At 66.3% G+C, this 19026-nt stretch overlaps 6 protein-coding genes across 6 annotated transcripts; 3 read left to right on the forward strand and 3 right to left on the reverse strand.

The window, feature by feature from the left end:
- Window positions 1-34: 34 nt before the first annotated feature.
- Window positions 35-1290, reverse strand: EMIHUDRAFT_206746 (hypothetical protein; the record flags this gene model as incomplete). Its single annotated transcript, XM_005777046.1, has 4 exons — window positions 35-189; window positions 247-931; window positions 1017-1085; window positions 1156-1290. The coding sequence occupies 4 exons, from the start codon at window positions 1288-1290 to the stop codon at window positions 35-37; spliced, it is 1044 nt and encodes a 347-aa protein (XP_005777103.1).
- A 548-nt stretch (window positions 1291-1838) lies between these two features.
- EMIHUDRAFT_435437 (hypothetical protein) lies at window positions 1839-2691 on the forward strand. The gene has a single exon (XM_005777047.1). The coding sequence runs from the start codon at window positions 1907-1909 to the stop codon at window positions 2468-2470; it is 564 nt and encodes a 187-aa protein (XP_005777104.1). The 5' UTR covers window positions 1839-1906; the 3' UTR covers window positions 2471-2691.
- Window positions 2692-2861: 170 nt separating this feature from the next.
- Window positions 2862-4676, reverse strand: EMIHUDRAFT_206748 (hypothetical protein; the record flags this gene model as incomplete). The annotated part of the gene is made up of 7 exons (XM_005777048.1): window positions 2862-2945; window positions 3013-3090; window positions 3116-3235; window positions 3328-3428; window positions 3541-3579; window positions 4071-4213; window positions 4642-4676. The coding sequence occupies 7 exons, from the start codon at window positions 4674-4676 to the stop codon at window positions 2862-2864; spliced, it is 600 nt and encodes a 199-aa protein (XP_005777105.1).
- A 5562-nt stretch (window positions 4677-10238) lies between these two features.
- EMIHUDRAFT_450577 (hypothetical protein) lies at window positions 10239-11600 on the forward strand. Its single transcript, XM_005777049.1, has 3 exons — window positions 10239-10636; window positions 10791-10876; window positions 10927-11600. The coding sequence occupies exons 1-3, from the start codon at window positions 10273-10275 to the stop codon at window positions 11518-11520; spliced, it is 1044 nt and encodes a 347-aa protein (XP_005777106.1). The 5' UTR covers window positions 10239-10272; the 3' UTR covers window positions 11521-11600.
- A 649-nt stretch (window positions 11601-12249) lies between these two features.
- Window positions 12250-15916, forward strand: EMIHUDRAFT_206752 (hypothetical protein; the record flags this gene model as incomplete). The annotated part of the gene is made up of 6 exons (XM_005777050.1): window positions 12250-12395; window positions 12532-12823; window positions 12964-13024; window positions 13102-13505; window positions 13598-14887; window positions 15080-15916. The coding sequence occupies 6 exons, from the start codon at window positions 12250-12252 to the stop codon at window positions 15914-15916; spliced, it is 3030 nt and encodes a 1009-aa protein (XP_005777107.1).
- Window positions 15917-16164: 248 nt separating this feature from the next.
- EMIHUDRAFT_206753 (hypothetical protein) lies at window positions 16165-18530 on the reverse strand (the record flags this gene model as incomplete). Its single annotated transcript, XM_005777051.1, has 5 exons — window positions 16165-17557; window positions 17709-17840; window positions 17968-18189; window positions 18259-18321; window positions 18433-18530. The coding sequence occupies 5 exons, from the start codon at window positions 18528-18530 to the stop codon at window positions 16165-16167; spliced, it is 1908 nt and encodes a 635-aa protein (XP_005777108.1).
- Between the last annotated feature and the right edge of the window lie 496 nt (window positions 18531-19026).

A 19026-nucleotide genomic window follows, 5' to 3' on the forward strand; every position in this document is an offset into this window, starting at 1 on the left:
GTGTGAGGATCGTCTCGTGCCATTGTGAGGAGCGCTAGATGACCTCGTTGTAGAACCACGGGACCGTGCCCTGAATGGGTGCGTTCATCAGCACGCGCGCAAACCACTTTGGCATCGTGAGGAAGGCGCCGACGCCCTCCGCCTTGAGGCCCTCCCTCAGCACGGCGCCATAGTTGATGCTCCTGCCGCCTGTTCATAGAGGACCGGGATGAACAAGCGGCGCCGCATGCGGAGAGAAGTGGATACTCGTCCCGCCGTTGACAGCTCCGTAATCGAGTGCGCGGCCCCACAGCGCCTGCTGCGTGATTGCGATCACGTTGCCGAAGAAGATGTTTGTCCCTAGAGCCGAGGTACAAGCTGGTGTGGCCAAGATTGCGAGGATCGCTTGCTGCTGAGATGAGAGCGTCGCGCCGAGGCCGAACCAGAAGAGCGACGCCTGGCTTTTGCGCTCTTGCGGGAAGTAGCGCTGGTAGAGCGTGGGAGTGAGGACGAACGAGGTGGCCGACATGACGAAGTTGCGCGAGGCGTTGGCGACGAAGCCGGGGCCGCAAGCGCGCGCGATCGGACCCCAGCCGAGCTTGGTCTCGATGGCAGCCAGTTTGGGCAAGCCGTGGAAACGCTGCGCCTCGGCGCGGTTGGCGACGACGGACTCTATGGTACCGGCGAGCGCGGGGGCCAGCACCGCCTTGGCAGCCACCCTCGCCTGCTCTGACACACTGAGCGCTACCGCCGCCGCCTCCGCCTTTGGCGGCTGCATCAGCTCCTCCCCATACACCACTCGCGGGACACCCATTGCAGAGGAGAGGGCGCGGTCGCAGGTCTGAAAGATGAAGCCCATCACCGAGTACTGGAAGAACCAGGCAGCAATGGAGGCGCGTCCCACCGTCCGGAATGGCGTCGCAAGCCCCTCCTTGAAGACGATCCGGAAAGCCTGTGTCGGAGGGGAGAGGCGGAGGGGAGAGGTGGCGATAAGCGGCGGTGAGGGCAGTGGCGGTCAGGGAGGCGCGGTATCTCACCTGGCCGAGCTGGCCCGATCCGGAGACCTGCGACGAGTTCATCACCATCGCAATCTTCTCGAGCGGCACCTGGAACAGGAGCGACGCAGAGGTCGGAGCTGCGTTGGGAGATGGTGGGTGTCATCACGGGCCAGCAGACCGTCGAGTAGCGAACGACAACAGCGTAAATTCCGAGGCCAGCTGAGCGGTAAGTCATCTGCGCTGCAACGCGTGAGGACTCGGGCAGCGCATCCTCCGACGGCTGCTGCGTGTAGAGGCGCGGAGGCGACGGCATGCTGACAATAGGAACAGCGGCCGGCGCTGCCGCAAGCTCGTAACTTCGGAGCCGGACCCGGAGCTTCCGACACCGAGAACCCTTTTCCCTGACCCTTGGCTTTTTGTGTGTCTCTCTCTCCGCGTACGGTGGAAACCGCTTTTCGCTGTCTCGCCGACGCCGAGGCTCGCGCCAGCATCTCGGCACTCGGGTCAAATGCATGCTCAATGCACAGACATCAGACTTCTCCCTCCGCGCTCCGGCCCCGCCCCCCACTCTCCGTCCTCCTCCTCCTCCCCTCCCTCCTCCTCCTCCCCTCCCTCCTCCTCGCCAACGTCATCCACCTCTCCGTCCTCGGCTTCTCTCGCCGCCAGCATCCTCAGTGCGAACTCTGAGTTGAGCTCCCCTCGATCCCTCCGCTGGCACACGGCCTCCTCTCGCTCGGGCCGTAAGAGCCGATCCGGACCTGCACTCTCTCCAGCCAGCCAAAGAGCAAGGGGCGGGCGCGCCGGTAGCTGAGGCTGGGTCGAGGAAAGACACGTAAGAATTTCATAACGGATCCAAATGAGGCCACTTTCATCTTGCCCATCATCTGTGCGCCTGCTGTGCGCCCGCTCCTCGCCGGCTGCTCCTCGCCATGGCTCCGCCGCTCCTTGGCCGGCGCGTCGTTATTGGCGGGCTTTCATCCGGCCTGAACGGGCGGCAAGGAGTGGCGGTGCGTTTCGAAGGAGGCCGCTACGTGGTTGCAATCGACGGCTTTGGCGGGAGCCTTCGGCTTCGACCGGAGAATGTGTCGGCTCCGCCACCACGGCCGCCACCAACCCCACCACCTTCCGCGCTGAAGCCGCTTCCGGCGGCGGCTCCACAGACCGTCCATCAGGAGCTCTCGTCGGCTCACTTCAAGGCGGCCAAGAAGCGCCTGTCCGTCGCCGCAAAGGCGCTGTCCGACGGCGCCCTCGGAGCCGTGAAATGCGAGTACGAGAGCATCCTCGACATGCTCGAGAATCAGCTGCCTCGGCGAGGAAAGAGCTTGGCTGGCGATCGCGCCGCCGACGAGTTTGTTGGAGAGCGCCTGTGCGACAAGATGGAGGCGCGCGGCATGCCGGCTCGCAAGCAGGCTGGCCTGCAGGCTGTCGCGACATGCCGCGCGCATGTGAGGGGCGGGCCCGATGGCGAGCCGCTGCCCATTCCTGTCGATTGATAATTAGTCCGCAAGCGCATTTTGCGCCCTGCGTCAGGGCTCAGGGGGCCAGCCGGTCGTGAGGTGTCTAGCGACAGGCCCCCACACCCCGGCGCCGACCGCCGAGGCGGGGTGGACTCTTCCTCTACAAGAGCGAGAGATAGAGTCCTCCGCCTACCGTGCGAGCCTGGCCCCAAGTGCCGTACAGAAAAGTTTTTTGAAATCTGCTGGCTATATCTTTTACCTTCACCGCAAAACCGCGCACATCCTACCTTTTGAGTTTTGACTGCAGCCTGGGGCCAGCTCTCGACAGCTCTAGCGCTCAACACGCGCTGTGTGTTTGAGTCCGCTTCACTCCACTCTCGACGCAGCGCGTGTTTGGCACACACCCTCACGCCAATCATCTCACCTCTCACCGGAAGTGACACGCGTGCACCGGCTCCTCCGCCGACGGGTCAAACGGCACCAGCACCGACAGCGCCGCCTCGTCAGCCGCCTGTCATCAGCGAGCTCATCGGTGAATCATCTCGCTCGCTTGGCGACGGCGCCGCATCGCCCGCCACCGTCTCGACGTGGTGCCAGTAGTAGGGCGGCGTGTAGAGCGCGTCGCCGGGGGAAAGCGTCGCGTGCCACGCCGTCGCCTCGGCGAAGCAAGGGTGCGCCTACCCACACCGTTCGACTGCCTTGCATCTCCGCATTCTTTGATCTGGCCGTCGCCTCGGCGGAGCTGGCGCGCGCCGCCCTCTCGGCGCGTCCCGCGGCGGTGCCCTCTGCCCCCTCGCCGCCCTGCCTCCACAAGTCCAGGTCCACCTGTTCACAGCCGCTACGCGTGGAGCAGGCGCCGTTCCAATGGAAGCCACCGCACACCAGCTCCTCACTTGTGATAGCTCTGGCTGGTTGGCCCGCGGATAGAGCGCTCGGAAGTCGCCCGGCGCAAAGTACGTCACGCGCTTGGTGCCGCGCACGCCGATCAGGAAGCCTGTTCACACCTGGCGGTGTGAAGCGGCGCTGCTCGCAAACTCGGTGCCGCGCACGCCGTTCAAGGACGCCGTGGCACAAGTCGTAGTGCAGTGGTGTGACGCAACCGGCACTTCCGAGCCACACGCCGCAGTTTGCCTCCTTGAACTCGCCTGGCCGCCAGCCATGCCCTCCCCCTTCGCCACTGGCCGGCGTGTCTGCTCCTCCTCCTTCCATTCTACCGCCTCCTCCTCCACCCTCTCCACGACCACCTCCATCGCCGCCGCCGCAACCGCCGCCGCCGCGACCGCCGCCGTTGACGAGCTCCGCAAGCCGTCGCAGCGACACCTACGACAACGTCGCTCGACTCACGTAGAAGAGGCTCGGCCAATCTCGGCCAATCTCGCGGCGAGACCTCGCTGCGTAGCCCGCTGCGGAGTGGTGCGCGCGCGTACAGCCTGGCGGGAGGGGGCGGCGAATCCGCTGCAGCAGGCAGCACCCTCGAGGAGCCCGCGGCGGCAAAGAGCCGGTCGGCGACCTGGCGGAGATTCGCACACATTCGCCGAGGTTCGCCGAGATTCGCCGAGAGTTTGCAAAGCGCCGGCCTGCGCAAATGGCCACTGCTCCTGGGTGCAGTCGCGCTTGAGGAAGCGGCGCCCGTCACCGGCGCGCAGGACCGTCACGCTCTTGCCGGGGAGGAGGCCGCGCAGGTGCTCGACGTCGAGCCAGGCGGAGACAGCCGGCCAGTCGTTCGCAAAGCCGCGCAGCAGCACCGGCCGCTTGTGCCGGAACTTCGCTGCGAACTCTCTGTGTGAGAGGTGGTGGCGAACCTCGACCTGCGCGCCGCGCCGACCCGAGGCGCCGCCAAGCACCTCGCCCTCCTGCTCCTCCACCACCACCTCGTCTGCCGCCACCGCCTCTGCCTCCGCCTCATCCGCCTCTGACTCTCCTCCGAGAATGGCAGAGAGGCCATCCCAGTCGGCAGAGGAGACGGAAGAGCTCCGCTCGGACCGCTCCGGTCGCAGATGGAGGGCGTCGGCGGCTGCTGCTGCAACGGCTGCGGCGGCCGCGGCCGCTGCGGTGGCGGCGGCGGCGGCGGCTGCAGCCGCTGTCGCCGTCGCTGCCGCCGCCGTCGCTATCGTTGCGTCGGCCGGCTCTGCTGCCACGGCGATGGCAGGAACAGCGAGCGCCGGGACGATGACGGCGGCAGCTCAGCGGGCGGAATCCTCCTCGACCGCGGCGTCTGCGAGCGTGACACCTTCGACGACATGGCCTGACACCTTCGATTCGGTCTTCGATCGCCGGCCGGATTTCTTTTACATTTAGAAAGAAAGGCGGGAAAAATTCTTTTTTCGCGATGTCTACCCCGTCGGCCGCTCGCGCCGCCTCGCCGGCGTCGCCGCCGCCGCCTCCTCCACCGCGCCCTCGCCAAGCACGCCGCCGCCCGCCCGCCTCCTCGACCTCCCCAGGGAGCTCCTCGTGCGCTTCCTCTCTCGCTGCGACCCCGCCGACATCGCTCGCGTCGCGGCCGTCTCGCTCCTCTTCCACTCCTCGCTTGCGGAGGAGGGCATCCGTTTGTGGGCGCAAGAGCGCGGCTTCGAGCTGCCGGCGCAGCCAGAGGGCGAGAGCTGCGCCGTGCGGTGGCTGTGCGTTTCTGCGTTGGTTCGCGAGTCCAACCCGCCGGCGAGGGCGGCGGGATGCCAGTTCCACAGCGTCTTCATCGACGGCGAGGGGCGGCTCTCGTCGTGCGGCTCGGCCCCTTCCTACCTCCCCCGGCCAGGGCTGCTCGGGCACGGCGAGGGCGTGACACGGCTCAACACGCCGACCCGCCTCCCGTCGACGCTGGGTGGTGAGCGCGCCGTGAGCGTGGCGGCTGGAGATGCCCACAGCCTCGCCCTCACAGGCAGCGGCGCCGTTTGGAGCTGGGGCAGTGGAGGCTTGTGCGCGCTGGGCCACGGCGACGAGGGAGATGAGCTTCTGCCCAAGAAGATCGAGGCCTTTGCTGGCCAGCGCGTCGTCACTGTGTCGGCTGGGGACCGCCACAGCCTGGCCCTCACCGCCGACGGCGCCCTCTGGAGCTGGGGCTTTGGAGGCGACGGCCGGTTGGGCCACGGCGACACTCAGCACCAGCTGCTGCCTAAGAAGGTCGAGGCGTTGGCAGGGCAGCGCGTTGTCGCTCTGTCGGCGGGAGGCGACCACAGCCTCGCCCTCGCCGCCGACGGCAGCGTCTGGAGCTGGGGCTATGGATACCTTGGCCAGCTGGGCCACGGCGACGTGCAGAACCAGCTGCTGCCCAAGAAGATCGAGGCCTTTGCTGGCCAGCGCGTTGTCGCTGTGTCGGCGGGAGGCGACCACAGCCTCGCCCTCGCCGCCGACGGCGCCGTCTGGTCCTGGGGCTGGGGAGACTTTGGCCGGTTGGGCCACGGTGACACGCAGCACCAGCTGCTGCCGAAGAAAGTCGACACGTTGGCAGGGCAGCGCGCCGTCGCTGTGTCGGCTGGACGCCGACACAGCCTCGCCCTCACCGCCGACGGTGCCGTCTGGAGCTGGGGCTGGGGAGCCTTTGGCAATCAGGGCCACGGCGACCAGCAGGAACAGCTGCTGCCCAAGAAGCTCGAGGCGTTGGCGAGTCGGCGCGTCGTCGCTGTGTCGGCTGCAGCCGTGCATAGCCTCGCCCTCACCGCCGACGGCGCTGTCTTTGCTTGGGGAAAGGGCGATAGCGGCTGCCTAGGACACGGAGAGGACGTGTCCAACCAACTGCTGCCCAAGAAGGTCGAGGCGTGGGCGCCGTGCAGTGAGGTGCCTGCATACCGGTAGTTCCTAGTTGGACAAGGCTCCGAGCCACCAGGATATTGAGCGTATGAGATAAACCCGAATCTGATGATGCCATCGGCCAGCCCTTCGAGTTCGCGCGGATTTCGCGAACTCCGAACTCGAACGAACGCAGCCGGCGGGGCCCAGCCCGAACCTCGAAACTGAACGGACCGCGCCGGCTGTGGAAGGCGCGAACTGCGAAAACGAACGAACGTTCGTGAACTCCGTTCGAACTAGGAAAAAAAGAAAATCATCGGCAGGAATTCGTTCGTTCGCAGCATCCACGAGCCGCGCTGAACGAACTCGCGCAACTGCCTCTGCGCGTGCGGACGCGGGTCTGGCCCTCAATCTCAGGTGCCCATATACACAGGCGGCACTAGCACAGTTCTGACGGTCCGCGACAGTCTGCAATCTAGCGGACTACGGGCGCGACTACCCCGGTGCGCCGCCGCCCGCCGCGGACCATTCGGCCCACGGCGGCTCCGGCCGCTACCTGCTCAAGGTCGGCCCATCGACCCGCCCACCCCAGAGCGGTTCCCGCAGCTGGACCGCTCCGAGGACTAGGGTCCCGATGGTGCCGGCTGCGCTGTGAGCAGGGCCGCCCTGTGGTGCCTGGGCGCCGTGCGTGCTGACTGGCGAATAGAATGGGGGAGACGGGGGCTCCCCGAGGCGTCCAGGCATACTAGGCCTCTAGTAGGCAACCAGGGACTATACAGGCCTGCAGAGCCAAAAAATACATATTGCGGTTCGTTCGCGGTTCGTTCGCAGTTCAGACGAACTTCCCTGGTTTCCTCGGCCTGCGGGTGTGAAGCGGGTCGGGGGGGGGAGGAGAAAAGAAAAGGCTCGAGTTCACGAACTAGTTCGAGGGTTCGGGCACCCAAGGGCGAACGACCGAACCGATGCAGCGAACCAAGGGGATGCCGTCCAGAGCGAACTCCGAAACCGAACGAACCGCGAGTTCACCGAACCAGTTCACGAACCAGTTCGCCAGTTCGCCAGCGAACTCGAAGGGCTGCCATCGGCAGGGTTCGGCTCCGAGCCGGGGGATTCTGCGGCAGCCGCGTGCGCAACACAACGACCGTGCGAGCAACGGTTGCGTTTTGTTAGGGCTCTCTGATCGCAGAGAGGGTGGGGTCGACCCGGACAACAACCCCGAGGTCTCGCGAAGCAGTTTGGACACAAAAGCAGTTGCGAGGCGTGGGGTTGGAGTGCTTTCTGTCTGCTGCCCTGCCACCGCCAACGGATCGCAATGACCCTCGAGATCGCCCACCTCAGCGCCGATGAGCTCAACCTGATCTTCGATAGCCTCTCGCCACTCGAGGCGCGCGCAGCGGCATGCGTCTGCCGTCGGTGGCAGCAGCTGGTCAGCCCAAGCCGCCGACGACTCCTCGCTGTCACGAGTGCCGGCAACAACACAACCATCGCCGCGGCATGGACCACACTAGCCCCTTATGTCCAGGACACTTCGCGTAGGCCCATGGCGCTGCGTCGACGTGGGGCACACCGTGACGCGCGTGACGACACTTCCGGGACGCCTGAGTAGGATCAAACGAGATTGTGCTCTTCGATGCGCGTGGGCGCGTGGTGCAGCGCTTTACGGCACTGCCGCCGCCGCAGCGGCGCCAGCGGCGGGGCGGCGGAAGGACGTACCGAGGCGTCTCTTCCTGGCGACAGCAGCGCGGCGCAGGCGGCCGTGACCCACTAGCTAGCCTTTGTCGGGGACCTAACCTGAGCCCATTGAGCCCACCTCGAACCCCCGCCCAGGCAACTGGCCGACCTGCCTCGCCTTTGGACCGCGCGGCGCGCCGGACGCCGCGCAGAGTGCGTCGCGTGCGAGGTCGACTGAGATGCGCCGAGGTCTGCCGAGATGTAGGTTCGTGTCTCGGTTACTGCGAGGCCGTGAGGAGCGCCTCAACCACAGCTGTGAGCAGTAGGCGAGCTCTTCGTCTCTCAGTATCGCGTGAGAGGCGTGCTGCAGTTCGAGCGGTCGCCTCACGGGTACTGCTACCGCCGCACCGTCGCGTCGGCCGCGACTCCCCTGTTGTGACGGCTGCGCAGGGCCTCTCCAGATCGCTGGCCCCGAGAATCTAGGCCGCTTCACTCTCCTCGCCCGAGGGCATCTGCTGTGCGCACGGCAGCCTCTACCTCGCTTGTGTTGACCGAGGGGTGATCGTGCGGCTTGCCTTGGCTGCCGGCGCCGCGCCGCTGGAGGCGACGGCCGGGGTGATCGCGTGCCTTCAGCCTCTCCCGTGAGCAGGCGCGCTGCTCGAGGAGACGCGCCCCTTCGAGGGGACGGCAGGGGAGGCGCCTGCCACTTGCCCCGCGCCGCCAAGCCTGCCACTGCCCCGCCGCCGCCGCTGCCGCTGCGCGTGCCTTCACCGCGCGTCGGCGTGGCAGATGTATGTGTACTGGGGCATGGCCCTCGGCCCAGACGGCAGCTGTGGCGCGACAGAGCCGAGAGGAGCGTGAGCATCGCTTCAGGGCACGGCTCTGTGAGTAGGCCACCTCTATGTTGCGGCGCACGTGAGCGAGGAGGGGGGGCACGCGCCCTCCTCCTCGCTCGCCATGCGTCCGGCCCGTGAGCAGCGCAGCTTCACAAGCGCCACCATCACGTGAACAGGCACTACCTCCGCCCGACACCGATCGGGAGCGGGCGAGTGCTACGGCAGAGGCTCAGCGCCAGCGGCAGCTTCCTCGGCCCCACGGAAGTGTTTGCGGGCCGCGGTGGGAGCAGCCGGCCGACGCTCACACCGCTCTCGATCGAGCGAGGAGCGGCATCTTCACGCAGCGCGGCGTGAATAGGCGCCAGCTCAACCGGCCGTCTGACCCGTGCTTTTGCTCCCATGGCAGCTCCCTCTCCTTTCCTGTCGGCGCCGGCCTTTCTTCACGCCGTGCGCTGTGAACAGGCAACCTGCACATCTCCTCCTTTGTCGCTCCCGGGGGCGCCGCAAGCCAGGCGAGCGTTCGCCAGCCTGCGCCCGGCACTCGGCCCTCTGCCTCTGCCGCTCACGCCACGCTGCTTGCCCGTGGCGACGCCCAGGCCGCTGCGGAGGGGATGCGGCGGGTCGTCTACACCTTTAGTCCGCAAGGCGATTGCCTCGGCTATCTGCGGCCTTCCGCCGGAGCCAACAGAGGCGGTTGTTATTGCGTGAAGCGGGTCCTCGGTCATTGCGGTTGTACGAACGTAGGCGTTCCCCTCGTGCGTGACGCAGCGGCATGCTGTGGGCAGCGTCTCTTCACGCGTGTGGCTGTGAATAGGCGCTTCCCTCATCCGTGACGCGTGGGGCGTCTCTTGTGCGGTGGACGGCGGCTCGAGCTTGCTCGTGGCGTGCCAGGGCGAGGACCCGGCCAGCGAGGAGGCGATCGTCCAGCTGCGGCAGTTTGTCGAGTTGCAGCTGAGGAGACGCGAGGAGGTGTGAGTAGGTGCTTGTGCGCCTGCCGAGCTGCGGCTGTGGCGAGCTGCTTGCCACCGAGCGTGCCTCCGCGCCCGACGCGTCCCGCCCCATCGCGTGTGGTGAGGCGGCGAGCCTCGTAGGAGCAGATGCGTGCATAAAGTGTGCCAATTATGTGGCGAACGTGCCGGGGAGTGGCTGACGCCTCGTGTCTGCTCTCCGGAAGCGCGATGGGATTTGCATCATTTCATTATGAGCCCCACAATGAATCATGATGAGCCGGAAGAAGAGAAGAATCGATCTCGGCTCTTGAGCCCGGCCTGTATGCACAGCACACATCTGGCACGACAAGGGCGTGGACTGGAGCACTCTAGCACACACATACATCGGCACACCAGCTGCGACCAAAGGATTGTTGTTGAGAGAGCAGATCCACCCCTTCCGGCTACATCTGCTCTCTCTCCTCAGCAGAGCAGCACATATCCTACAACATACCTACAAGCACATCTCCTCACACCTCTAGAACCTCGTAGGTAGGTAGGTAGAAAGGTGAAGAACAGAAACAAAGAGGGAAAAAAACACACACAAACGTCGACACGACGGGCGGATTCGCAATCTAAAGGCGCCTCAGCTTTCGGAGCTTGGCTGCGCCTTGCGGGCATGCCAGCGTGCTCAAAAACGCTGCGGAGCACACGATTCAACTACACCGCCGACTCGTGCCCGTGCTCGCTCGGCGGCTGCACGTCGCTGTGGCCATGCACCGCCTCGCGCCTCTGCTTCAAACACGATCTGCCCTCTGCCGCAGTCGCAGCGTCCCACCGCGCTGCAGCGCTGGGCAGTGCCACCGCGAGCTCCGACCTCGATGGTGACGGTGGCGGCCGGGGCAGCCACGGCGTCACGTACCTCTTCTTCCTCTCCTTCAACCGGTCGTTAGTGCGCAATGCCTTTGCCTCCAACCCGTGGAAGGCGCGTGCCAGGGAAGTCAACCGCGTCCTCTGGTTCATGCACACCGCACGAGCAGTCGGTGTGCGGCCTAGCCGCCGCCACCCGATCGCACCAGCCGCCTAGCCACCTACATGTCAATGTGCAGGCCTCCCGCCGGCGCGGCCTCGCCTCACCCCGCCGCGGCGGACTTCTTCCCATCTACCTGGCACACATGCACGCACGCCCCGCGACAGGCACCCTGCTGCCCGTCCACGCCGTCGTCGCCGGCGACCGCGATGCGGCGAGCGAGGCGAAGCTGGAGGCGGCTGGCAGTGCGGCTGTCGAGCGGGCTCGGAGCTTTCTCGGAGCCACCTCGGAGCGTTCCCATAGGCGGCCGGCGTGAGGCTGCTGTCTGGGCCGATGGTGCCTTCCCCCGCGTGGGCCTCGAAGTGGCACCGCCTCTCCTTCAACAAGATCGCGGCGCTCTCCTTCACGCAGTTCCGCAAGGTGGTTGTCCTCGACAACGACGTCGGCCTGCTCCGGAGCATGGACCACATGCTGCTCCACGCGCCCGCCCCCGCCGCCGTCTTCCACACCACCATCGGACCGCTCGCAAAAAGGACGCCGTGCGCGGTCACGACCGGGCTGCTCGTACTTCGGCCGTCACAGCGCGCCTTTGCCCGCGCGCTCTCCACGCTGGCGGCGATGAACTACTCACGCGAGACCTACGACGGCGGCGACGAGGAGTTCTGGCTCCGCTACTTTGCGGACGGGGCGGCGGCGGGCGAGCCGCTCTACGAGCTGCCGTGGAGGTACCACACGCACCGCTTGCTGCCGCTGCCTCCGGAAGAGTGGTACCGCGTGCGCATGCTCCACCTCATCGGCAGCCTGGCCGGCCGCGGCTTCTGCATCCCGCGGAACGCGACCCGCGCCGCAGAAATGTATCCGACGTGGACCACCAGGACAGAGAAATGGGGGCTGTGAACGAAGAGGTGTCAGCACAGGGTTCGCCCACCCTCTCAAACCGACTCGCACAATCGGTCGATTTAAAAATAAAACAAAAAGAGACGAAAATGGGATTCCTTTTTTAATACCCATCTCACACTAGAGAGGTGTCTGTTTTTATTTAAAATTACTAAACCCAGTTTTCTCGAGTTCATTTCACTATGTTTTTTCACCACTCACAACGTCTGTCGTCCTCATCTCCAAAAGCCGCCTGCGAGGTAAAGCCGCAGCCCTCCCGTTAATTACGCGATTGCTCGCCGACGGCGACGCGCGGCACCGCAGCACTTGGAGCACTTGGAGTGCAGCTCTTCGGCCTTTGCACGATGCGTGAGCGTGTCGAGATGCGCGTGTGGGAGCAACGAGACGCTCGGCGCTGCCCGACCGAATACCGAAATAGACAGGCAGAACCGCTGCTACACGAGCTCGTACCTGCTTCTAGGCGTGTTTTCCGTTTTGAGGAGGTGCTCGCCGAGCAGGCCTGTGACAACTGGTTGGTCTTTGTTGTAAACTTGTAGTCTAAAATTCAGTCTTAAGGTCCGACCTGTGCGCTGTGGGCACTGCCTCTCTGCCTGCGCTCGGCACCCCTCGGTACACAAAATGCGCCTGATCACAGCCTTGTTATTGAGAAGAAAATACCCCTATGGCGCAGATCACAGATCTAGGCTTCGTGGATGCGTCCACACCCAACGTTCGCCAATCGTGCGTTTCATGGGCGAGCCCCTCCGCACCGTCGTGCGGGTCAAGCGTGCCGAGGCGGGATACGAGGGGCGAGATGCGGGCGCGGGGTCCCTCTTCATCGCCGGCAACGCCCTCGAGCTCGCCCCTCCGGATCGTGGCGACGGCGTGAGACACTCGTGCGCCATATGAGTGATGCAGATTCTGCGCCAATACGTTAGAGTGATCGAGTCGAGGCCGCATCAACTGCCCCAGCGCCTCCACCGCCAACGCTGCCGTCCCAACCGCGTGATGCAGCGCCTACCCACCCTCCAGGTACGGCGCCATCTACGACTCCTTTGCCTCCGACCAAGACCTGTGCGAGGTCGAAGTGAGGCCACTCGCCGCCTCACTGGCCACCGGCCTCAATGCAGCGGTTCTGGTTGCGGGGCACTGCCGCTCGGGACGCGAGGCGCTCTTTGGCGCGATCGCCGCACGAGCGGTTGAGGGCATCTTCGAGGCGATGCGGCAGCGACTGCAGGCTGGCGATCAGGCTGGAGGACTCACCTTCACACTGACCGCACGGTACGCCTTCATCCCTGCCGCCTCCACAGTCACCACCGCCACGGTCCCCTGCCTTTTCCCAGTGTAATTTTGCCTCCATTTGCTACCACTCGTGTGTCGCCACTATCGCCCTCGCCGCCGCCACCTCCAGGTACGCCGCAGTCGTGCACAAGGCACCGCATATGAGCGACCTTCTCTCCGCAGGGTCTGCCCAAGTCACAGTGGCTGCAGACCCTGCGGCCGCAGGAGGAGTCACTCTGCGCGGGTCCGCTGCGCGCGCCCTGCCGCAGCCAGGGGCGATCGGGGAGCTACTCCGCACTGCCCGCCAACGGCTTAGACAAGGGCGTCCTCCCCCGCCGTCCTCCGCCTTGCAGCTTGAGCTGAGGCAAGAGCACAAGGGCCGCTCCGCCGCACCGGATCGCCGGAGGTCGTCGTCGGAAGAGGCTAGCGGTGGCGGTGGCGGCGGCGGTGACGCTGACCTGGTCTCCTCGCTGCTGCTCGCAGACGTCGAGACAAACGCACTCGGAGACGGGCTGGCCAGCGGGCTTCGCCAGCTTCTCAGCGGCCCCGGCTCTGCGCACGCTGCGCACAGCGGGCCAGCATTGCTGCTTCGCGACGCCGTCGGCGGGAACTGCAAGACGGTGTTGCTCGGGACGGTGGCGCCGGAGGACTTTGCCGAGTCTTGCGCGACGTTGCAGCTGGTCGCACAAGGGGCGGGCTTTGTCAACTTCCCCCTCGTCAACGACGTGCGCGCACGTGGCTTGCTGGCGCCGTGGGCGCAACGCCCAATCCTCTCGCTTGGGGACGGCCTCTCTTCACGATCGGCTGGTGTGAGTAGGCGCACCACCGGTGGGTGAGCCTGCAGCTACAGGAACAACTCTCCGCTGCGGAGGGCCGGCTGCAGCACGGGGTCGATTTGCTCGAGGAGGACCGCAGGGCGCTGCCCAACCAGCTGCACGGGGCGGCAGCGCGGCTGCAGGCGCTGGTCGACCAGATGCAGCAGGATGCGAAAGGGGCTGCGGGCGAGAAGCAAAAGCTGATGGCGGAGGTACTTGAGCTGCGCACCCAGTATAATGGCGCGACGGGCGAAGTGGTCGCCCTCAAGGAGGAGGTGGTGGCCACCAAGCAGGAGAAGCTCGCCCTCTCAAAGGAGCTCGTGGCGACGCAGCTCTCCGCCAACGAGGAGTCAGCCGCGCAGGCCGAGCAGATCTTTAGCCTCGAGCAGGAGGCAATTGCATCGGCAGACCTTCTAGCGCAGCTGCAGGAGCGCGCCGCGAGCCTCGAGGCCGACCGTGACGGGAAGGCCAACGCGCTCGCCGAGCTGGAGACGACAGCAGAGACGGCACGGCTCGAGGCGGTGAGCTCGCAGGCGCAGGCGAGCAGTGCTCGCGCCGAGGCGCTCGAGGCGCGCGAGCGGGAAGACGATCTAGCGCTACAGCTGCTCAACATGAGCAACGCCTCCGCGACCGCCGAGTCTCGCCTCGCGGACGCTGCCGCACAGCTGGAGGCGGCGGAGCGAGAGGCCACAGCGCAGCGCTCGCGCGCTCAGGACGCCATCTCCGAGGCCGAGGCGGCGCGGGGGGAGGCGCTCAAGCTGGCAGAAGAGGTGTCAAGCCTCAATGTGGTGATGGAACGGCAGGCTCTCTCTCTGCAGCAAGACCGGCTGGCGCTGCAGCGGACGGCGGTCGAGGCGGCAGAGGCGCAGCTCGAACGGTCGCAGCAGGCCGAGGCGCGTGCTGATAGGGAGAGCCACGCGCTGGGCGAGGAGAGGGCAGCACGCGAGGCAGCGGTGGCCGAGTACGAGGCGGAGATGGGCGAGGCGCGTGCGCGCGAAACGGCGCTGCGGAGGGCGCTCGCCGATCAGGCGGCGCAGCTGGTTGCAGCAACCCGCCATCTCGAGCTCTTGGGGGGTGAGGTGCCGGAGACCGAGCAACCGGCGGCAGCTGCAGTCGGGGGAAGGGCAGTAGCAGCGGCAGCCCTAGAGGCCGCCGAGGCGGAGGCGGAGGCGACGGTGAAAAGAGTGCGGAGCCTCAAGCCGAAGGAGGTGAAGGAGGCCCTCGCCGCTCGCGGGATGAGCAGCAAGGGCAAGAAGGACGAGCTCCTCGAGCAGCTGGCCGCAGCAGTGCAAGTGGAGCAGACTTCGGCCGTGCAGGATGCGAGGGCGAGGGCGGCCGAGGCGGCGGCCACTGCAACGGCGGCCGAGGCCGCCGCGGCCGAAGGGACGGCCGCCCTGGCTAAAGCGGCGGTGGAGGCGGGCGAGCCGGGAGCGCTTAAGTCGGAGCTTGCTCGCTGCAGCGCGTCTGTCAGCCGGACGCTCGAGGTGAACCGCGCGCTCATTGACGCGTACTGGCGGATGCGTGCGCTGGCGGAGCCGGCCGCGCTGCCTTCGCACGCGGAGCTGCTTGGTGAGGCACTCGTCGAGCCACGGAGCGGCCGGCGCGCTGTCCCGTCGGAGCTAGAGAAGCTGCTGCAGCGCGAGGCGGAGCAGCTGAGCACGCAGCTCGCAAAGGCAAAGTCCGAACTCAATACCGAGCGAGACAAGGGCCGCACCGCGCTAGAAGGCTCGCGCGCGAAGCTAGAGCGGCAGCGGACCGAGGAGAGAGGTCTGGCCGAGCAGGCCAAGGAGGCGACGCGCGGCCTAGAGGAGAGGGAGGCCGAGCTGAGCGCCGCAATCGAGCGGGCCGAGCAGGCGGAGAGGCGTGCGCAGGAGGCGGAGGCTCAGCTGGATGGGGCCTCGGGGGACGCGGAGGCGACCCAGCGTGCGCTGCTCCACAAGCTGAGCCGCGAGGCGGAGGACGAGCAGGTGTCGGTGGCAGAGCTGCAGAGGCAGGTTGCCGCGCTTAGCGCAGAGCGGGCGGAGCTGCAGCGGCAGCTCGACGAGGCGAAGACGACAGCGGAGCCCCCCTTCCCGACCGAAGACGGGCAGGCGGCCCGCACGATCGCGGCGCGCAACGGCGAGCTGCGAGAGCTCCGCTGGAAGGCTCGCGAGCTGGTCGAGTCGCAGGCCTCCTTAGAGCGCGAGCGCTCGGAGCTCAAGCGACGGGCGATGGCGGCGGAGGAGCAGCTCGCCGAAATGCAGCGCTTCCTGCCGCAACACATCGGAAAGTACCAAAAAGAGATTGTGCGTCTGCGCGAGTCGCTCAAGGCAAGAGGCTGATTGCTGATCATTATTTTGTCTACTTTTTGCGTGTGTGTCGCGCCGCGGCCGCGTGTTGCGGCGCTCTGCCGGGCGCGTTCTGCGTGTGCCGCCACACGGCCCCGTGTCTGCGCGGTGTGCGCGCGGGGAAAGAAGCGCTCTACCGACCCTGGAGTGTGACCACATTGCATGTGCATGTGGGACATGACACATGCATGTGCATGTCATGCTATGTGTACCTCTTATGTCACAAGTACTCGACATGCTCGTCACGGACGACGCGGCACCAAATGCGCCTCACGGCGCGCCTCAGTGAGCGGAGTTACTCTTGCTGCGAGCAGCTGCATGATGGTCTCAAAGGCATCAGTGCCGGGCAGCTCACCGCGCCGCTTTTGAGGCAGCCATCGCCGCCAGACCATGCGGGTCCACACGCGGCGCAGGCCGGCCTGCTTGGCGCGCAGGTCGGTGCGCTCGAGTACCCGATCGAGCTGCGGCAGCTCGTCGTGACTGACGAGCACGGCAAAGTCGTCCCAATCGAGCAAGTCGTGCTCGAACGCCTGCGCGACCGGGTCGTGCGCCCCGTCGTGCTGCACAACCACCGGGACGCAGCCCAGTACGAGGGCGTGGACTGCCCGCATGCCCCACCCGGCGCCGCTCGGGGCGAGGCAGTACTGCGCGCGCAGAATCTCATCGTCCAGGCTCAAGGAACGGTTGACGGCGGGAAGGTAGTCGGAGGGGAGGAAGCGGTAGCCACGCCGGTCGCGGAAGCGCTGCCAGAGGCTGTATCGGTGTCCAAAGCTGTATCGCTTGACGGGTGGCCTGTAGTCGCTCTTGGGCCTGCCCGTGAAGGAGGTGGCGCACTTCTTCTCGAGCGCGCCCAAGTCCCTTGCCTTCGTCCATGTTGGCCAGCATAGCGCGCCGCTGAAGAAGAGTGTCGTGGTGCGCGCCGGCGGCGGTGCCCGCGGCTCAAGAACGGGCCAGAATGGGCTCTTTGTGATGCGGTCGGGGTTCATTGCCGATGGCACGACGAGGTCCTGGCCACGGCGGTAACACCGCTTCTCTACCTTGCCGAAGAGACCTGTGGTACCACCCCAGTGCTGCAGCACGGTCCCAAGCGAAAGCTCGTCCCGAACCGAGCCCCAGAGAGTGGAGCATGAGCCGACGTCTCGTTGCAGGAACCAGAGGTGGTCCGAGCCTCGCGAGGCGTTGTAGAAGGGGTACACGGTTGAGATGTACCGATGCGCGCGGTATATAGGCGCGTTCGGGCCCCAGCAGCCGTGCCAGTCGTGGAATGGCACATAAAAGTAATCGGCTTCGGCAGCGACGGTGGTGCGATGGCCCGAGTCGAGGAGTCCCTCAAGGAAGAGCCACGGCGCCTTGCGCTGCGTCTCCCCCATACTGCGATGGCGCCATTGCGAGTTGTGGTTCGACCCGAGCGAGTTGAGCCGTGCGGGGAGGTCGTACACGTACACGCAAGGGCGTGCCGAGCAGCGGATCGGTGCGGTGGGGTGGTGGGCGCAATCGATGCCACTATAGGGAAGCGTGCAGTGGCAGAAGCCGTCGAGGCACGCGCCGTGGCCTGAGCAGTCGCGCATGCAGTTCGACGAGAGCGGCTCGCATGAGGCGCCTGCAAAGCCGGTGAAGCACATGCACATCGGCCGCCTATTCACGGCGATGTGATGCGAAAGAGACCCCCCCCCCGTCTTCTGAAGCTCTCTTTAACAGCGGCCACCCCGCGGTCCCGGTGCACCTGCCGCGCCCATTGCAGCCGGCGGGGCAGAGGGAGGGCGGGAGACTGTGCCACACGCCGCACCGGCCCTGTGCCACCAGGTCCACGCGCGCTCCATTCTTGTCGATTACCGACGCATCCCTCTCCCTCCTCTCGTCCTCTGGACCGCACAGCCGCTGTTCGCATTTCCATGGCTGCGAGTCGTTGTGGATGCACCTGCATGGCATGTGAATAGGTATACCTGCGGGAAAAGCCGATGGCGTGCGGCGTTGCGCTAAACCTGCGGTGCGTTAGCACTGGGAGCGAGCAGTCCGGCCCCCAGCGGTATGGACCGCAGTCGCACCGTGCCAGCGGCACCACCGCATCCGCCAGTGGCATCGCGCACACCCCTCCCTCGGCGCACCTCGCTGGACATGCCGCCTCTGCCGCCTCTCCTGCCGCCCCCTGCCGATTTGGGGCGGCAAAGTGCCACGCGCCGCCGGTGAGCACCGGCGTGGCCGCACCGGGCTGCGGCGGGAGGGGCGAGTCGCGGTGGCAGTACTGCGAGTAGTTTTCATCGACGCATCTGGCGGCGGTGCGTGGTGAAATTAGGTGGTGACAACGAGGAGGGTGAAGAATGCAGGAACGCACACACCGTCGGTAGAACTGGTCCCGCCCGCGACCAGTAGCGCCAGCGTAGAGCCACGGCGACGCCCACCTGCGTACCGTAGCGACAGTGACCACACGATCACCGCACGTGTGTTAGAGGCACAGCTATCGTGGGAGTGCAAGAGAGATAGCTGTGCGGTCGGTCCTGTTTGCGCGCGACTTGAGCCAGATGTGCTCGTCACGCAGCTGGGAGGCGAGCAGGGAGACGTTGAGCCGCGTCGGCGCCAGATCGTGCCGGTCCGCCTTTGCCAGCCACATCGAGACGCTTCGCCTTTTTCTCGGTCGCCGGCCCATCCGGCGAGGGCATGTTCGTTCGGACCAAACTTAGGATGGCCGATGGCGGGAGGGGGCGGATAAATATAACGCCACGGCGCTCTCGGGAAGAGATGAAAGGGATTTAAAGTTCGCCACTGCGCTCCCCCTCCCCCCTCCCCCACGCGGCAGGCGCGCGTGCTGCTGCTCGACCTCGGCCAGCCCCACGGCGCACCAAGCAGCCTCGGGCTCCTCTGACCGCGGTCGGCTCGGCCTGTCGCCCGCGGCTAGCCCGCCTCCCCAAGGGGAGGCGCCTTCTCCGCCGGACGGTCCCGGCGACCACGTGAGGAGACGGCGGTAGCCGCGCGCAGTCAAGTACATACATGCTGTGGTAGATTAGAGAGAGACCGCCCCACGCGCCGCCGACGTCTCTGATACGTTTATGTACTTGTGTACTCGAGGCAGTGGACCATGGTAGTGGGAAGTGGCGAGTGGCAGTCGC

The sequence above is a fragment of the Emiliania huxleyi genome, assembly GCF_000372725.1.
Source record: "Emiliania huxleyi CCMP1516 unplaced genomic scaffold EMIHUscaffold_27, whole genome shotgun sequence".
Taxonomy (NCBI): Eukaryota; Haptophyta; order Isochrysidales; family Noelaerhabdaceae; genus Emiliania; species Emiliania huxleyi.